The sequence below is a fragment of the Panthera leo genome, chromosome C2, assembly GCF_018350215.1.
Source record: "Panthera leo isolate Ple1 chromosome C2, P.leo_Ple1_pat1.1, whole genome shotgun sequence".
In the NCBI taxonomy this organism is placed as follows: Eukaryota; Metazoa; Chordata; class Mammalia; order Carnivora; family Felidae; genus Panthera; species Panthera leo.
The window spans coordinates 11,446,965-11,467,049 of NC_056687.1; the positions used below are offsets into that span (position 1 = coordinate 11,446,965).

The following is a 20,085-nucleotide window of genomic DNA, read 5'->3' on the forward strand; positions in this document are numbered from 1 at the left end:
TTCTCTGAAAAGCAGTGAAGGGAAGGTATTATCTTCATGCAGTCTTCAGCTGGATGATGTGCAGTGTATCTCACTGACCAAAGGAAATAGAAATCCTCATTTTAGGGGCGCCTGGGTGGCTCAGTTGGTTAAGCGTCCAACTCTTGATTTTGGCTCAGGTCATGATCTCATAGTACGTGGGTTCGAGCCCCACATCGGGTTCTGTTCTGGCAGTGTGGAGCCTGCTTGGGATCCTCTCTCTCTCCCTCACTCTCTGCCCCTCCCCGCTTATAAGCTCTGTTTCTCAAAATAAATAAACTTTTAAAAAAGTTATATAAAAAAAGAAATCCTCATTAAAAAAAAATTTTTTTTTAATACTTATTTTTGGGAGAGAGAGAGAGAGAGAGAGACAGACCGTGAGTGGAGGAGGGGCAGAGAGAGAGGGAGACACAGAATCCAAAGCAGGCTCCAGGCTCCGAGCCCAACATGGGGCTGGAACTCATGAACTGCCAGATCATGACCTGAGCTGAAGTTGGACGCTTAACTGATTGAGCCACCCAGGGGCCTCAATCCTCATTTTATACTAGGAGGCAAGATAAGGAACTTAAAACTAATTGCCTAAGATCGAGTACTGGTGAAATTATTTTCATATCAAAGAAATCATTAAAACATAAATAAGCTTGCCATCTTTTCTCCCAAACTGCAGGCAGGGAGGGTGTGAGACCCAGTTCTGAACCCCACTCCCATTCCTGCCCACAGTAAACAGGAAGCAAACCCTACACAACAGTGTGCTGCTTTCTTTTCTTTCTGTATATCAATAAAAAGCACACTGATAATCAAACAAAATCAATATAATTTACCATGCAAAGGAAAAAGCAATCACTTTCTTCAGCTGAGTATTATTCTGCAAAGCTGTACAATATTATACAGCCACACAAGAATCTCGAAAATACATTCTAGGTTGCATCTCATTTAAGTTCATGTTTTCTAGCAATTTCAAAGTCTTTCATTTACCAGAATTTAAAGAGGCAACTTATGATCAAAGGGCAAAACAAAAGTTGCAGTTTTCAAAAGGTAAAAGACACGGCTTTATGCAGTGCAGACTGAAGACAGATCCCTGTAGGCAAGGGGGAAAAGGTGTCATTTCCTGGGGCTGAGACAGCTCAGAAATTCCTAGAGAAAATAGCCAAGTGGAGAAGCAACAGGTTCTTTCCAAATTTGGAACGCAGGTTTATGCATGGGGCTTGGAAAGGAAAACTCATGCCACTTTTGTCTACAAAAGACTCTGGACGCCAGTGTAATAGGGACCAAAGGTTGGCATGGTGGTGGAAGATTAAACAGGCATCTCGTGATCCTAGAGAATGAACACCTGCACGGTCCGAGAAAAGGACACTGGCATTCTCACCTCTATGGAAGGAGCCAGGACAGGGCCTGTTAGACATGGAAATTTCTCAGGAAGATCTGGGAGAGAAAACTCATTTGCCAGAATGACTTTTGGCCCCTAATACCTGTGGTGGACCAGGGTGCCTGGACAGCTGGCTTGGCGGGTTCTTGATGCTGATGGAAAAGCCGACTCATCTTGTCCTGTGTGTCCGGTTTGCCCTTCTCCTCACCGTCCTTCTTCTTGACACTCTCCTCCCTTCGGAGTTTCTCTTCATCGTGAATCTTCCTTGGCCGCTGCTGCTCATTGTCCGGCTGCGTGTGCTCAGGCCACAGCTTGTCCCTCTCCTGAGCTCGTCTGTCAACAAAAAGCTTGATTACTGTGAGGAAGCAATTCCAGTTTACCACTGCTGTGGTCTCTTCACAAAAAAGCTCCGTCTAGTCAATGGAATGCTAAACACGGAGGGGATACTGTTCCTCAGATGGGGCAGTCTGAGTCCATGAAACAAAGGCTCTCAGGGCTCTGATTCTGAGCGCAATGAAATCACACGACTCAGAAAAACACAGAAGATTTCCGATGTAGTTTGTGAAGTAGTTAGAAGAATAACAAAGATACTTCTCGATGAGAAGACTGGTATTTCACCACCAAAACCCCTAACACGCACAGGAACAAACATCCGTGATGAGGGAGCACACCCAGATGAACACGCATGTAGGTCCCCCAAAAACTGAAGCTGAAAGCAACAGATTAGTTGGAACCCTCGAGGCAGTAGCCACCCATTACTGAATAGTCTCTATGCATCTTCCTGAATTTGACAACTAACCTTCTGTTTGTCAAAACAGCTGATGCGAAAAGTGTAATTAAATCAAGGCCCTGACATATAAGAAGACCTCATCCTGCAGAAAACACTTTAAATGAAACTCATGTGCCAAACTAAACAATATGATGATAGTAATAACTAGTCCTCCTCCTACATTAACTCCATTAGTCTTCACACCAGGTGGGGAGGTCCTATTATTGTCCCCATTTTACACATAAGTGGCTTGTCTGAAGCCACACGGCCACACCTGCCTGGGGCTCAATCCCAGGCAGCCTGGTTCTAGGCTCCACATACTGAACCACTGTCCTGTGACATGGCCAAAGCACAAAGGTCATCTCCCGGAATTAGGACACTGCCAAAAGAACATAATATAAGCAAATAAAACTTGTATTCTCCATTTAAAAAATATTATATTTATTTCTACGCTGTTTGAATGTGAAAATTTGGTGCAGTAAAATTCTTAGCTTAAATCTCTAACATTTTACTTAAATTTTTCAAAACATCTTTTAAGAAAGCACAAAAAAATTGTTGTCATTCATAACAACAACAAAACCACAATAAAAATGTACTTAATATTTTCTACTAATATAAGACATCATGTAACTTCTGAACTTAATTTTTGGTTTTATTTATATGATTGTAAGCAGAAAATCTACCCTTTTTGTATTATATTTTGCATTGATTTCTCCTCTGCAGAAATATGAAAGTTTAGTGCAGTTTAATGTGAATAATCAAAGCGTCTTATCAACTCTGAAGATAAGAAAAGGATGGAGTTAAGAGTTAATCAGCACATCCAAGAAATGAATCCTTGAATCAAGCCCCAAGAAAACCATAAAACAATCCTCTAAACTGGTTAGAGACCCTACCCACCTATCCACTGGTAAACTATGTGGGTCCACTTAAATGAGGATGTTTCACACTACAGTGCTGTAAATGTATTTTCTCTTTCTTATGATTTTAACATTTTATTTGTCTGGCTTACCTTATTGTAAGAACATAGTATATAATATATACAACACAACAAAATATGTGTTAGTTATAGGCTTCCTTCCAATCAACAGTAGGCTATTAGTAGCTAAGTTTTGGGCGGAGTCAAAAGTTATACTCAGATTTCCAACTGAGCAGGGGTCTGCGCCCCTAACCTCCTTGTTGTTCAAGGGTTAACTGAACTATAGACACCCACAACAAAGTGTGCACCCTCTGGGTAGTTAAACTGAGCTCAGCTCACTAAGGTCAATGACTTGCCTAACGTATGTTTCTTCATCTTTTTATTCTAATTTCAATAACCAATTTTTACAACGTATACTGTGTCATTGAAATACTTGGTCATTTTTGTTTCTTAGAGTCAAAAATTAACTGAAATTTAAGATGCAAATATCCAGTAACAAAATCAGACACCCCGCAAGTGAACAAATATGTTTCTACAACTTACTATAGAAAGTTACAAGTAATAATAACAAACCACAAACACAAATATTCAAACAAAAACAAACAAAAAAATGTGTCTGTATCTTCAGCAGCAGCAAATTTTCTCCTTTTGTACTCAAGTTTAATTTCTAGTTGAAGAAAAGAAGAAAGAAGAGTAGCACGTGGTCAGTCCTGCTGGAGAAAGCCTGCGTGGCGACCACTCAGGGGCTTTGATTTCAAACCCAGAGCTCAGGACAGCCACTGTTATAAAAAGGCTGTGAACTGGAAACGTATTTTGGTCATTGGCATGCAAATGAGCATACCAAGTGTCCTCATTTCCTTGTATAATTCCATTTATCTACATAGTAGTAGCTTGGGAGAGCTCTGGAAACTCACCAAAAACTTCAGGGGGTACTTATATATGCAAAGATTTATATATACACGTATTTGTGCTTGTGAGTGTGCGCGCGCGCACACACACACACACACACACACTGAAGACTGAAGGCTCTTTCAAAGTCAGTAAATACTTGCAAAAGCCCCGCAAAGAATAATAAATACTCAACGTTTCTTCCCGACGGCCACACAATCCACGAGAAGACTTACCTTTGGGCTTCTTCTTTTTGTTTTTCTAATTCTATGATCTTTCGCTCTTGTTCTTTCTGCTTCAGACGTTCGGCCTCTATGGACTTTTGTTTCTGGAGTTGTTGCTTATTATGTATTTCTCTCAGTTCCTGCAAACAACCAGGAAACAGTTCATGTAATGACATGAGGTGACCGGCATTTCCACCATTTATTAGCATGCAACATTTCATAGTGGGGAAGTCTAGACATTCAGGAGACTAACATCTCAGATTTAAAAAAAAAAAAAAAGCGCTAATTTGGAAAACTGAAATCACTCTACATTTTGACATGAGTATCTCCAAAAGCTGTTCTAGTTTATATTCTAGTGAGTCATAAGACATTACACCATTTTCCATTACATGCTTTAGAAGGAACTTGCTAGTGAAGGGTATTAGAGAAGCTACATTGTTCAAGACTCGGCAGTAGAGGGGCGACTGGGTAGCTCAGTCGGTGAAGCATCTGACTCTTGATTTCGGGTCATGATCTTACGGTTTGTGGGATCGAGCCCCACATCGGGCTTTGTGCTGACGCTGCAGAGCCTGCTTGGGATTCTCTCTCAGCCCCTCCCCTGCTTGGGCATGTGTGAGCTCTCTCTCAAAATAAACAAACATTAAACAAACAAACAAACAAACAAACAAACAAAAACCCTTGGCAATAGAAATGGACCCAACCTGTTTTAAGGTATGGTGATCATCGTTAGTAAAACTTTGAGGTACTTTCTGATAATAAATCAACACCAACCTCTACTGGCTTGAAAAATACACACACCTCTTTACATGCCACTTCTATTAAAACCTCACCTTCTATGCTATGCTGTCTTAGAACAAATGGACGTCCCTCTGCTCCACAACCTTGACTGTCCCCACCAGGGTCTGTTTTCCTTCAAATCACACCCTTCCAAAGCATCTTCTCTTGCTAAGTCCAAGTGTGAAGTTATCAACTGACCCAGGCTAACCCATTAGTCAGGTGGCAAATAAATGCAATAATGTGACTATCACCACCTTGGACCTGACCTCCTCATTTGACATCAGCCCCCAGGAACAACAGGGATTTCCTCAGCAGACTACTGAAAATACAATGCATTTTATGACACTTAAAGTACTCAAGTCAGAAGGTAAAACACCCAGAAGTGTGAAGAATAAAGAAATGCCTGTTGAGGGGGAACCCTCAATTCCATAGGAACCCAGTGGTCACTAATAGATTCTGTTACTGAGACTCTTCTTGCTTGTGTCAACAATAAATCAGATAAGTCAGTGCCCTGTAGGGCCAAGGGTGCATTTCCAGTTGACTTCTTGGTCTGGGTAACTAGGGCTAGTCCCCCAAGGGGGGAGCCCCAGGGACTTTTTGGTGAGATACAAGAACTAACTAGGGTCTGCCTGGTCTTCTTCATCTTGGTCACTGGTTAAGTCCAAATGGGTAGGTTTCTTCCTGCCTTAAATTCCTACCTTTAGATTCATTCAGAGACTGATTGAAGGCAGAGCACTGTCTGTAGAAGATCAGTGTTTAAATGGACTTATTCCTAGAGAAAAGTCCTAAGGGTTACGCTAAACTTTTCCTGCTAGCTAGACTGTCCTCAGAGTAACGTTAGAACGCATGGACAAGTGTTTTACAAATCAAAAGTGACTTTGAGAGGTCCTAAAAGAGATCAGTGAGATACAAGAAAAAGTTTTTGCAGATCAGGAGGTTAGGGGGAGGCGGTTCTGAGGGGTACAGTGCTGGGGGCACTGGAAAAATGGGGATGAAGGAAGGGACTTCAGTGTGGAGTCCAGCAGATGCGACTGGGAATATCTAGGCAGGAGGTGACAGAAAGAAGCAACTTGGTGAGGCACAAACTGGTGAACCATATCCTCTATGGCAGCGGCCTTGGGCACGTGACTTGGGTTTGATATTTTAGAGACAAATGGAAAAAACAGTCCACTTCCTGCTGTTAGAGTAATCTGTATCCTTGGCTCAAGTTAGTATCTCTATGTGAAAAGGAAAACTGCAATGGTGTGATATTAAATCAATGTCTCAATGTCCTAAGAGAGGGACCCAAAAGTTAGGCCCTGTGCAGATAGCAACGGCCTACTACTCTATTATTAGCCCAATGGCTGAGACCCTTTAGAAGGAAGGGTAAAAAGTGACTGAAAAAGAATTGTGTTTATTTTAAAATGTCAAATTCAATTGCGTAACGTTCTTAAATAGGTTCAGAAAGAATAATTGATGGCAATAGACAATAATCAGAAAGTACTGAACTGGAGAAACAGAAACTTGGATTCTAATCCCAGGTCCCTGACATGGGCCCACAGCTGAATCAGAGTGGATGGTCCTTAGGTATTCTTTTTGCTTTAAAATCTGTTAAATTCTTAGACACTGTTGATCACATATAAAATTAGTCCTTATCTATTTCAGTGTCCCTTATTTGGGGCTTTATTTCTACTACAGGAATAAACCAAAAAGGTGTAATTAGTAAGCAAAACAACTGAACTGAAATTAAATACAAAGGAATAGGGATGCCTGGGTGGCTCAGTTGGTTGAGCATCCAATTCTCGGTCATTACCGAGATGGGCTCAGGTCATTACCAGATACAAAGTAAAGATAGATGGAAGCAAAGTGGGCACAATAAAATAAAAACCAAGAGGAAATGAATTTAAAGAATCTACACAAAACAATTTTTGGATGTTTCAAATATACATGAAGGAAGGTATTTTAGAATTTTCAAAGCAAAGTTGTTTTTGAGTATAGCAGCATCGCAGGATGGGCTGAACCTATCTCTGAGCCGTATAAGTGAGTTGCAGGTTTCAAGGACCTCCAAGGAAAAAGAACTTGCAGGAGCTGTACAATAGCAGATGTCAAATAAGATAACAAGGCTGTGGCATCTCGGGATCCAGATTTGAGGACTGCCAACAGTTTTCTATTGTCTCCTTCATCTTCTTCAAACACTGCTGTGTACACAACAGTAAGAAAATCAAGATGCTTCCAACAGGAAGGTATTCCGGGTCTTTCCCTCTTTCCTTGGACTTGGGAGATTAAGATGCCATGAACCAAGACGAAGCAGAAAATTCATGATTCCTAAGCGTGGTAACTTTTTTTAATTTTAATTTTTTTAATGTTTATTTTTGAGAGAGAGAGAAAGAGTACTAGCAGGGGAGGGGCAGAGAGAGAGGGAGACACAGAATCTGAAGCAGGCTCTAGGCTCTGAGCTGTCAGCACAGAGCCCGACGGCAGGGCTCGAACTCACAAACCGCCGAACTCACAAACTGCGAGATAATGCCCTGAGCTGAAGTCGGATGCTTAACTGACTGAACCACCCAGGAACCCCAGCAACTTTTTTAAGTTGAACTTCTAGGAAGGCAGTCTATAGGATGAAGGAATATGTATGGAAGAGGAGTTAATGATTTGCCTTTGTGCATGACAAGGGCCTTGTGGAGCAGAGTCCCTTCACCTGGGAGACAGAGGGTTGCACTGTTCTGTTATTCCCTCTCAATAGTTCTATTTAAGAAACTCAAGTGTAATCACAGTTATTGACTGTGTTATTGACCACTTTTCCTGGTGGTCAACCTCATCAAAGTGACCCTGCAAATCCTATTAACTGTCACAGTTACTTCTGTATATTATAACTAAGATTTAAAAAGAACAAATGAGGGATTACTGAAAATCAAAATTCCTTCTCTCACTTGTGGCTCTTACTAAAATTATTTTTTCCTAAAATCAATAACCCTACAGTCACATTTTATTAGCTGGGTATTCATCTAGCAATATGGTATTGAGTATACAACTTTATTGATTTTTCTTCTGTAAGTCTATTCAAGGGTATGAGATGTTTTACATAGGTATAGGGCATAGTAACTTGATATTATCTGCTAATATAGTATAATGGCTTTCTTAATAAAGAAGAAATAATTAAACATGCACTGAAGAAGTTGTAGCTATGTGTTACAAATATATAAGAAAAATAAAACTATGGGGGATTCCTGGGTGGCTCAGTCGGTTGAACAACCCGACTCTTGATTTCAGCTCAGGTCATGATCTCATGGTTCGTGGGATCAAGCCCTGTGTCAGACTCTGTGCTGACAGTGCAGAGCCTGCTTGGGACTCTCTCTACCTCTCCCCCACTCGTGCATGCACTCTCTCTCTCAGAAATAAACATTTAAAAAAAAGAAAAAGAAAACTATAAGATACGTAGTGTATATAAATTAAAATGGTAAGATTTTTATCACCAGTAATATCCATAGAATTCTCAGACGTAACAAAGTTTCTTCACCAGGGTTTATGAACAAGCTTTGGCTCTGGGAACACTATAAAATAGCACGCAAACTGGGCTATGGGCATTTTTCTTATAGAGAAAGCTCATAGCTTTCATTGATTCTGAAAGGGGTCTTTGATCAAACACAGATTATGAACCACAACAAGAAGATTATTGGCAAATAAAGATTCTGTTATGTATCAGCAAGGATAGATAGAAAATAAGCTTGCTTTTAACTTTCTTCAACTCGGGGGAAAAAATCACTTATTTCCCCTCAAGAATTAAGATATTTGTACCATAAAACATCTTTGGACATCCTATGGCATACAGCCAAAGTATTTCAAAAGCAATATGCTTGACAAATTGAATACTCAAGAAGATCCTGAGAAACACGGCTCCCTTTCAAGTCTACTAACGACAGTTGTTCTGTTATGAAAGGGGCACAGAATCACTTGCTTTAAAAACTGTGGCTGTTTCTCCTTCATTTGTACTTACAGACACTCAAAAACAGGTGCATTACATGAAGTGGTATTAATTGAAATAGAGGCAAGTATCCACCTGAACAACTTGTATGGGATTCCTTTTCATAAACATTACTTTACTTAAATGCTTGTGAAGAGACAGAAGAATTAAGTAGCAGTGGAGGCCTGAAAAGGCTAGTAGTTAATGGAAATTTACTGCTAATTTGGTCATTTAACTTTTCTGAAGGATTACTCTGCTTCTGGCTTTTTCCTCAGGCTGTCTCATGGCAAAGTGAGACAAAACAAACACACCTTAACTACTTGAAATTCATGAACTCAACATTTTAAACCCAAACAGAACTGTTTACGACGCATCTCTTATGTTTAGAAAAATCTTCATTCTATTAATACGAAATTGACCTCACAGGAAATTGATCTAGATGCCAGCATCAAACATTTTCAGGTGTTTGTTTTGTCTCAGCCTAAAACATACAGAGTGTCAACAGTAGAAGTGCTTTCATATAAACAAATGTCACTTTATTGTAGCACACAATATCAGATTTTTTAAAAAGCCTTCTGAGTCTTAAAATACAGTAACTTATGTTAATTACGTGGTTGTGAAACTGAAGGGCATTAAAGAAAGCAGATCAACAAGAAGAAAAGAAAAAAGGAAAGAAAAGAAAAGAAAAAGAAAAAAAGAAAAAGAGAAAGAAGAAGAAAAAGAAAAAGAAAAAAGAAAAAGAGGAAGAAAAAGAAAAAAAAGAAAAGAAAGAAAGCCAATCAACAAACCCAGTTAGGACAGGGGAAATTGTACCTGTGTGGAGAAACCAGAAAAGTAAGTATTTCAAAACACAGACACTGTACCCAAATCAAAGTACACTATTACTCCAGTCATCACTAAATTATAAAATGTATTCACTCTTGATGCATTAAAATGGGAGGAATATTAAAAAACACATCAGTCGGTTATTTAAATTCTCAGAAGGGCTATATTAATGTTTAAAGACACATTTAAGTATTATTCTGAATCTGAGGTCACTGTTCAACCAAATAGGAATTTTGGTTCCTTGTGGCACAACTGGTAGTCAGCCTATCATAAGTGCTACAGGAGAGCCAAAGAGGAATGCACAGGGGCCGTGTGTGCGTGTGTGCGCGTGTGTGAAGGGGTGAGGAGACAGGTGGACAGAAGAGGGGAGAAGAGCTAGAAAATCCTGCCCTCTCTGTAGTTACAGCTAATTAAGGATCTTCACCCACGTCTTCCATTTTGTCCTGAAAATCTAAGTTTTCCCAAAATGTCTCAGCTTAATTTAATAAGGCAATATCCCATTGTTTTAAATGCATGTTATTCTAGGGGCGCCTGGGTAGCTCAGTCGGTTGAGCGTCCAACTTCTATTTCGGCTCAGGTGGTGATCTTGAGCCCCTCACTGGGTTCCCTGCTGTCAGCTCCCTGTTTCAGAACCTCTGTCCCCACTCTCTCTCTGCCCCTCCCCTGCTTGCGCCTCTCTCTTTCTCAAAAAGAAACAAACAAACAAACAAATAAATAAATAAATGTTATTCTAAAGGATAAAACGGTCAAAGACTGGCTAAACGAGAATTTTTTTAAAAAGATATGTTTTTCCCGAAGATTGAATTCTGCTTTTTTTCTCTTTCCCAAATCACCTTTTGTTAAATGTTTTTAAAACCGCAGAAGAAAAACCCACACTATAAAAAAACCTCAACCAACCAACCAAACCTATGGGTACAGCATAGGATCTGGTATATACAATACCTGTTCATTATTTTGAGTCTTTGGCATGTTCTAATCATTTTTCCATATTCAAGGACTCTACATAAAGTTGCCAGAAACACAAGTACATTAGATGAGAGAGAGTTTTATTACTTCTGTGCAGAACAGGTCTTTTCAAAAGGATCATACAGGTAAAAATAATATTTAATCTTGAATAAGGTAAGGTAGTAAACTATGAAACAGCCAAACATTGTTCTACTAATATGAGAAGGCAATGTTGTTATTTTATTTGAATTTATATTCATTTCTCTTGCTGTCTCTGTATTTCCTCTTTCTGGATCTTTTTCTTTCCTTCATTGTTTCCCTTCATGTGCATTTTTTTCCTGACTTTTCATTCTGTTCTGCAGTTCGTTCTCCAGCTCTTGTCTTTTTTCCCCTGGCTGCTAAACATTTTGCCTTTCACCGCCTTCATAATGAATGAGCCTGCCATGAAAGCAAGTGTCTGAAACCAAGAGCATAAAAGCCTCAGTTAAGCCAAAAACCTTATTTACTATAAGTGGCATTCTCATTTCCACATCAATTCAGTTCTTAGGAGCAACTTCTAGGACAGGTGTCGTATGGGCAGAATTTATACCTTTAATGGCCTCTTGAGTAGTTTAAGAAGCCTGATTTCCCAAGTATATTAAAAAATATAATTCTGAATTCTGAATTAGTCCTAAATAATCAATTTTGCTAAGAAATAAAATGTCCACTTTTAGAATAGTATTACTGACTATAATACTGTCTCCCATATGATGGAAACAGGCACATAGACCCAAATCATGATTGAGTGTTGTCTTTCAACGTTGTGCAGCCAAGCGGCAAATTCAATGATCTAAAATACTTGTCATAAAGACAAGACTACAGTACACGGTACTTTATCCAGCTTATAGTTCAGAGCTTCCACCGTCACACACACAGTCTGTCAAGAGGAAAGATTCACCCATCCTCCACGATTTATAATAACTAATTTTACAAAGAACGTTTAGCACTTCATGGTAAGCCGTGTCTTAGACACCGAGCACTCGTCTACGTGGGGGAGACGGAAGCACAGAGATAGAGGTGGTTCCTCACGATCAGTCTAAGGAGGAGGAGCATTGCCTGAGTAGGGCACAGAGACCTTTAGAAAAGAGTCTAAGTGGATGACGCAGCTCAGGAAAACTTCCAGGCACTGCAACACTGCCTCCTCCATTGCCACTGACGGGAAAAAGGAAATGCTCCAGTGTAAATGCCACTCACGTTAGGACTTGTCCAGCATACAGTGTCTAGACGGGAACTAACAAGGACTCGAACTTCTCAGCGTGAAACACAACGTCTAGCCTCTCTGAGTGTTGGATTCTCTTATTTGCCATACACTTGAAGCCTTGAAAGCTAAAGGCTATATACATTATGTTACTGCCCTGTCTCATAGTTATGACCTGAAAATATGGAATACTGGGCTGTCGGCACCAAGGAAAACTGTTACAGTAACTATTAACAATGCCAAGGGCAAGGGGAAGTCAAGTGCTTCTATCCGAAAAGTCCCTATCCGTAATGTTACTTGACCCTTGCTAGAACCATAATTTTATACCTACGGGCAAGGCATTGTATATAAGAAAAGCAATGATCAGAATGTCTCTATGTGCCCTTGAGGCACCTGGATTCTTCCAAATATGTTGAGACCTTTGACTTTCCAGTAAAATGAAGTAAAAAGAGAAAGTCATAGATAATAATTTTAAACTGATGTTTCAAGAACACAAATATGAGAGGCCTACTGATTTCTTAGCGTGAGAAAATAGTTGCTGCATACGGAGTACATTTTAAAAGCAGAAAAGTATGGTAAAACAAATTTGATCCACTGAATTAAAATTACTTTAAGAAGTATTAATTCCCGCTAGCAACATCAACTATTCATGATTGAATCACTGGTCAAGTATTTCATTTGATCATCAAAAAGCTAAAATTTACTCTCCATATAAAAGGCAGCATAAATATAAAGGCTGCCAATCGGGATTTCTAGCACAAAGAGTCATTATCTCAGTGTGCCATCATTTCTACCCACCCCCCACCCAGGTCTTTCCTTTGGCCTTAAAAAAGCAAAGTATATTTGCTATATTAAGATTCGTATGCTTCTTTTTTCAAGTAATTCTTGCTTTGGGGTGATAAATTAGAAAAAGAAAGACAGGGGCGCCTGGGTGGCGCAGTCGGTTAAGCGTCCGACTTCAGCCAGGTCACGATCTCGCGGTCTGTGAGTTCGAGCCCCGCGTCAGGCTCTGGGCTGATGGCTCGGAGCCTGGAGCCTGTTTCTGATTCTGTGTCTCCCTCTCTCTCTGCCCCTCCCCCGTTCATGCTCTGTCTCTCTCTGTCCCAAAAATAAATAAAAAACGTTGAAAAAAAAAAATTTAAAAAAAAAAAAAAGAAAAAGAAAGACAGTTATGCCCTGGGATTATTTTTGGAACACATAAATATCACCTCTATTAGGTAAATGTCTATTAAAATATATGGAAAAATAACCCTTCCTGAAAGGAAAGAATGAGCCCTCAATTTCTATGAGACCAGGTAAGAAGACTCTGGAGACTTCCAGAGGGAAATGCTTCATATCCCTGAATCTGGAGCTGTTTAAAACACGACTGTAATTGTAAATATGCTTTATATTCTCAATACGTTGCTACCTATATGAAACATACTGTTAACCTGACTGCAAAAGTAATTCTTTTCCTCTTTAATGAATGACTTGAGAATTTCCATCACTAGTTAACAGGTCTTGGATGAGGAAGCAGGAGTGTAATTCTTCCTGAGGTAAAGAGAAAGGAGAGACTCTTAAAAGAAGAATGCATCTGAACTAGCCACCTGGTAGAAAGGACAAAGTCAGATTGTATGTTTAAAAACAAAAAACAAAAAAAGGAGAAAATGATAAAACATACTTACTCTCTAAACTCTTCTACATTCAAGAACCTAAATACATTTAAGACGTCCCGATCACTGTCTTTAACCCAGAATCTGGGCTAAAGCAGGGTGCTATGATTCCCTACTTGACCTTGTAACTATGGGACTAGACAGAACTTTGAGTGTGCACCAAAAGAAGCAGATGACTTATTACAAGTAGTTGTTTACCAAAGAAATATGGAAATTGGTTTTTGTTAAATAGAATACTCATTCATGGAGCCAGCCATTGAATACAGGTTTAATGTTCTGTCTCCTAATTTTAAAATGCTGCATGCTGTGAGGGACCTCTCCAGTGTCACTATACTAGCTGATAATGAGTGAATTACACTCTTCTCCTAGGGGAACAATCTACATGAATATGAAATAAAACTGCTAAGTCCTCATTTCTCTTCTACACTTTCCAGCTGGTTTCCTTTTGGGGGGAGGAGGTTTCGGATATAGCGAGTTCACACCAACTAGATAAGGTGTGTGAAATGACTGGACAATCACCAAGGTTTCACTCCCAGCAAGACCAAAGTAATTTTTGCATCATTAGTGTGAATGCTGTAAAGGCACCACTGTATTAAGAGAGGCACTGAGGAAACCCCAGGGGTCCGAATGCTGGCTCTCCTGGTCCATCTCATCATACAAGAGTTATAGTTACTAAAGAATACATGCTCTAAAGTCAGGGAAAAAATGCTTCATATTTTCCAATGTGACTACAACAAAGAAAAGTAGGCAGGAGATACTCAAGAGATGAAGTCTTAAATCTGCCTCTGGAGTTGTCTCAATCAAATTATAAATCTTTTGATTGTTCGATTTAACTGTTTCTGTTGTGGTTTCACCAGGCATGAGAGGAATACTAGAAATAATAACCGTAAGGCAATAAAACATATTTGTCGAGTTCTCCAAATCAGTTGTTAAATAAAACAGTAAAGCTATACTGGCCTGTAATTTTTTTACTCTCTACACTAAAGTTAATAATGGAAAACCAAAATAAAAATGAAGACAGAAAGAAATGTTCTTATTTTAAAAATGAGTATATTTGGGAAAAGGAATAAAATGGGATAAAGGGCTAAAGTTAGACTTTGTATCAGCAACTCTAACAGTAAAGGCAGCATCAATCAAACACAGTAACAGGGACTCAGTGATGGCAACAGCAATTCAACGGCCAAAATGATCCATAAATAGACTCGGCATTTGGGAAAAAATCATCCACTGCAGGGTCATCCTCTAATACATGAACTTTGTTTTGGGAGTCCAATTTCTAGAGAAAGGAATCCTAAGATCAAGGCAGAAATCTGGACTACTGCCCGGGGTTCAGAAGATACCTGAATATTTAACAGTTTATATTCTAAGAGACTATTAAAAAGCACTGTAATCATATTCTTTTTGCTTGAAATAGTGACAAGTTACAGTGAGAGTTAATGTGAGCATTTTTATTGGGCTTATTCTAGAGAGGGAGAACTTACAGCTCTACTCCCAGTACTTATATACGTACAAGTATGGAACATACATATAGACCCCCACACACAAGTACATATTCTGTGTAAGAATCAAAGCAAAGAAAAACACTCAGTTGGTTGAGAAAAGTTCATTACCTATTACTCTGGGGAGGCGGGGGTGAGGGGGAGACGCAAATACCTCAGACTCAGATGTCTGAACAATATGGCTTAGAATCTCATTCCAAAGGCCAACTAAAATCTTAAATAGTCTTCCTGGTTTTTTTCCCTCTTTTTAATAATAAAGGAGTTTTACTTTTTCCTAGTGCCAAAAGCAAAATCAGAATTAAGTATAAAGGATTTTGAGATGGGAAATGAAAATGGAAAGTATGGCCCATTTATTATGAGAACATAATTGACTAAAAATTCCAGTATTTACTTAAATCTACAGTATATGCTCATTGTTGGTAGGAAATTAACTGCTTTGCACTCTGGTTTTCTTGTAAAAGTTAACAGTCTTAAGATGATAAAACTGAAGTTAAATCAAAGGCACCAATCACAAGTAGGCTGTCATAACCACTTCTACATTCCTTAAGCGCTTTGGCATTTTCCTAAATTCTATGATGTAAACGTGACAGAACCACTACCATTTCTGCCACAGGGGCAAAAGCCATTACTCCATCAAATAATAACACTTTAAAATGTGAGGTAACAAAATAAAGACTCCCATTCAAGGACAATCTTGAAGGTAAGAAGTGGCAGAACAATTCGTAGTTTTCAAAGGGAAAACAATCCCTTTCTAGTCGTCTTCAAAGAACAAAGACAGACTCTTTTGGAGCCTAGCTTCTGGACTCCGACTTGATGTAGTGAGCAACAGACAAAAGGATGGAGATGTATAAAAATGTAATTCAGGTTGAAGACAGGTGTCATGTGGGGGCCCCTCCCTCAGCTTTCATTTACAAACACCAAATTCATCTTTATATGTTAAAGAGACAAGTCCAATTCAGATTGCAGGGTAAGTATGAAGGCTTTCAGGAAGGCGGACAAACCAGCATAATAAATTTTTCTACCTGGGATTAAATATCAACTAATCATCTGGCCAGTTAGGAAAATTAAAGGGTAGGACGTAGATGTAGGAACACAATGGATAATTACCTTCAGCTGATTATTGAAAATATCAATCTCCTGTAGTTTTGACCTGGTTTCTTTCTCAACTTCATCCAGTTGGTCTCGGAGCTGCTGACGAGCCACTTCTTTTGCTTCTAACGCTCTTTTGAGTGTCAGAAGTGAATCTCCTATTTTAGAAAAACATGGCAAGGTAAGAAAAGCAAACTGGCAGTGAGGAAAACGCGTTTTAAATGGTCTCATTACACCGGAGGAAATTCTTACCATTAGGAAAGGATAAAGGCCAATTTGAAAAAGAAAACACCTACTGTGTAAACTGTTTTGCTGAACTTGTTTTAATTGGTCATTGAGTATCTGTTTCTCTGGAATAAGTCTTCCAAGCATTTGCTGAGCCTCCTAGGAGAGAAGGAGGAAAACAACAATGAAATGACAAGGAAACCTACGAAACCTATGTTCTGGCCAAGCAGACAGAACTCTGTTTTCTCATCTCTCAAAGATTCATCTAATCTCATCCCCAAATCCTTTATGTTGAAACTGCATCTAATCAGTCAGGGCAGCGCCTGCTTTCTTGCCAAGCAATTAACTATTTGCCAAATGCTTTTCACTAAAATAAAGCTAAGACAGTTATGGCTCTCTTGACATTTCTTAAATTTTTGTTGACTTACTGTCTATTTATAAGCTTGAAAAAAAGTACTCTAAGTACAACTCAGCAGAGAAAACTGAAAGGAATGATCTCTCCCTTGCACTGGGATCAAATGTAAATACAGGGACCTTGTTTGTAAACTGACTCAGTGGTTTGAACAGGAACGACTCTATTCTGAACTTGGATATTTCACAGGGCTGAAGTGAGGTTTACCATACACCCGAAGATGGAAACACACATCAAAATGACATTCCTAACAACAGAATCTTGGCTGCCATATATGTTTTCCAACCACTGAGGATGGACCTACAATTTTAAACAGGTACATGAAAGTCTTGAACCAACTATTTTTTAACTGATATAAGAAAAAAGCTAACCCCACTCAAAGGCCATTTGAGTTTTTGTGGATGACCCATTAAGCACTGGAGTTGCTTTTCAACTGAAATTATCCTATGTCGTTTCTACACATTTCAGTAAATGACAGCCTTTCCAGCACAGAATAACAAATAGTTGATGTTCATTTTTACCTTGAGCACTGGGTGTTGTAAGTGATAAATGACTAAATTCTACATCTGAAACTAACATTACACATATGTTAACTAACTGGAATTTAAATGAAAACTTGAAAATAAAATCTCTTTGCATTGAATTTTGGTATCAAAAAATAAAAATGCCTTAATTGAAAATCTTCATCACAGGCTAAGGAGCAGTCTTTTTGGAACAACCATCCTTAGATACAGACTGGCTTATATACAATAAATTTCTGTGTGCTCCAAGTCTGAATAGTAGAGAGATTTAGCTCAACAGAGAGGATCTGGAAGCATCTTCTCATATGAATAATCCATATCCCTTTCCCCAAATCTGGACAAAAAAGAATATACAATTCAGACTGTTTCCCCAGAAAGGGCCAGCCAACTGAGTTTCTCCTATTCTCCTCCCTCAACTGAGGAAAGGCCCTTTACTTTACCCAAACCCAAAGTTTCTTTCCTGAACCAAGATAAACAATGATGCATCAAGATAAAGCCTAGCTCGGATCAGAGACTATTTTACTTATATCAACATCACTTTTAAATGTTAACCTAAGTTTCTGAAATAAGTCAAACTAATATGAAGGGCCACCTGACTCAGCTACATAGCAAATATTTGCTAATTTCCGGTAAGGAAAGGGAACCAACATCTCATAACCTGTGATATACAAGGCCTACTTCAAACCATGTGTTATTTTCCACTTCACTACTTTTTCAGGAACCCTGATTTGTATTTTATTATCAATAAGTGAACATACTAAGTGTCAAACTTCAATAATAAAAATGTGTTTGGTCACAGAGCATTCGGTGAGATAATAAACACATGGCCTTCACTCCTAAATTTTCCAAAAGAATATTTTATGAAACTTCTCACAGTTAATGAAAGACATATATAAAAAAAAGTTACCATATAGAAGTATATACTTTTAAAAGTTACATGCATTTTTTAATATGTTCAAACAACTTCTAGCAGTGGACATCTGATACTATTTACATTGTATGTCATATCCTAATATCTCCAATCGATTAGGACTTCATAGTACATGAAAAAATAACGGACAGAACTGGGAAGAAAATGGAAAAATTTATAATGCTAGAGCTTTCAACACCCTTCTTGCAACAGCTGGAAGACGTCACAAAATCAGTAAGGACAGAGAAAACACAAAAAACACCATGAATCAATTTGCTCTGATTGACGTTTATGGGACACTCCACCCAACTACAACAGAGTGCACATTCTTTACAAGCGCACATAAAATAATCACCAACATAGATCATATGCTGAGTCATAAAATAAGTCACAGTAAACTCAAAAAGATTAAAAAGAATTGAAATTATACATACTATGTTCACAGTTTATAATATAAATAAATCAGAAATCAGTACAATATATGGGAAACAATCCAAATATCTGGAAACTAAACAGCATAATCCTAAATAAAGAAGAAATTACCAAGGAAATAAAAAGGCTTTTGAATTGAATGAATATGAAAACACATTAAAAATTTGTGAAATATGGCTATGATAATGCTTAGAAGGAAATTTATACCTTAAAATGTTTATATCAAAAATGAAAAAAGGTTCAAGTTCAGTAATCTAAGCTTCCTTTTTATGAAGCTAGAAAAAAAGGAAATTATAGCCAAAATAAGTAGGTGGAAGGAAATAATAAAGAGTATAAGTAAATGAAACAGAAAACAGATAAACCATAAAGAAAAATCAACACAACCAAAAGCTTATTTCAAAAAAAATCAATGAAACCAATAAACTTCTAGTTAGATTGATGGAGAAGACGAGGATGAGAAAGGAAAGAAAGGGAAAAAGGAAAAATCGGAAGGGGTAGAGAAGATACAAATTCCCATGATCAGGAATGAAAGAAGTGACATCACTATAGATACTACAGACTTGCAAAGAATAAGAAAATATTATAAAACAACTTTATACAAATGAATTTGACAACTTGGATGAAACGAAAAAAATCACTGAAAGATACAAACCATTAGACTCAAGATGAAACAGAAAATGTAAATACCCCTATATTTATTAAATACATTTTGCAATTAAAAAAATTTTTTTTAACGTTTATTTTATTTTTGAGGCAGAGAGAGACAGAGCATGAACAGGGGAGGGTCAGAGAGAGGGAGACACAGAATCCGAAACAGGTTCCAGGCTCTGAGCTGTCCGCACAGAGCCCGACGCGGGGCTCGAACTCACGGACCGCAAGATCATGACCTGAACCGAAGTCGGCCGCTTAACCGACTGAGCCACCCAGGCGCCCCTATTACATTTTGCAATTAAAAGTCCTACCACAAGGGGCGCCTGGGTGGCTCAGTCAGTTGAGTGTTCAACTCATGATTTTGGCTCAGGTCATGATCCCAGGGTCCTGGGATAGAGTCCCAAGTTGGGCTCTTTGCTGAGTGTGGAGCCTGCCTGAGATTCTCTCTCTCCCTCTGCCCCCTCCCCAGCTCTCTCTTTCTAAAATAAAAGTCAAAAAAAAAAAAAAAATTAAGAAAGAAAGAAAAAGACTCCAGGCCCAGATGATTTATTTCACTGATGAATGAAAAACTTAAAGAAAAGACACCATTTCAACACAAACTTTTTTAGAAAATAGAGGAAAGAATACTCGCCAACTATTTTCTCATTTATTACCCTGATAACAAAACTAGTTAAGGATATTACAAGAAAACTATAAACCAGTATCTTTCATGAACTTAAGTGAAAGATAGTAATAGCAAATTGAATCAAGTTAAATATTTTTTTAAATGACAATACACCATGACCAAAT

At 38.5% G+C, this 20,085-nt stretch overlaps 1 protein-coding gene across 7 annotated transcripts in view; it reads right to left on the reverse strand.

The window, feature by feature from the left end:
- Positions 1–20,085, reverse strand: part of ITSN1 (intersectin 1) — a 217,705-nt gene that overhangs the window by 79,503 nt on the left and 118,117 nt on the right. For all 7 annotated transcript variants that reach the window (XR_006192990.1, XM_042903100.1, XM_042903097.1 and 4 more), the window contains exons 15-18: positions 16,442–16,529; positions 16,164–16,303; positions 4,194–4,321; positions 1,488–1,717 (exon numbers count right to left, since the gene is read on the reverse strand). Coding sequence is in view for 6 of the 7 variants with exons in the window: in XM_042903100.1 (XP_042759034.1) it covers positions 1,488–1,717; positions 4,194–4,321; positions 16,164–16,303; positions 16,442–16,529 (586 nt within the window). In the remaining variant the exon portion in view is untranslated. The remainder of the gene's footprint in view (positions 1–1,487; positions 1,718–4,193; positions 4,322–16,163; positions 16,304–16,441; positions 16,530–20,085) is intronic.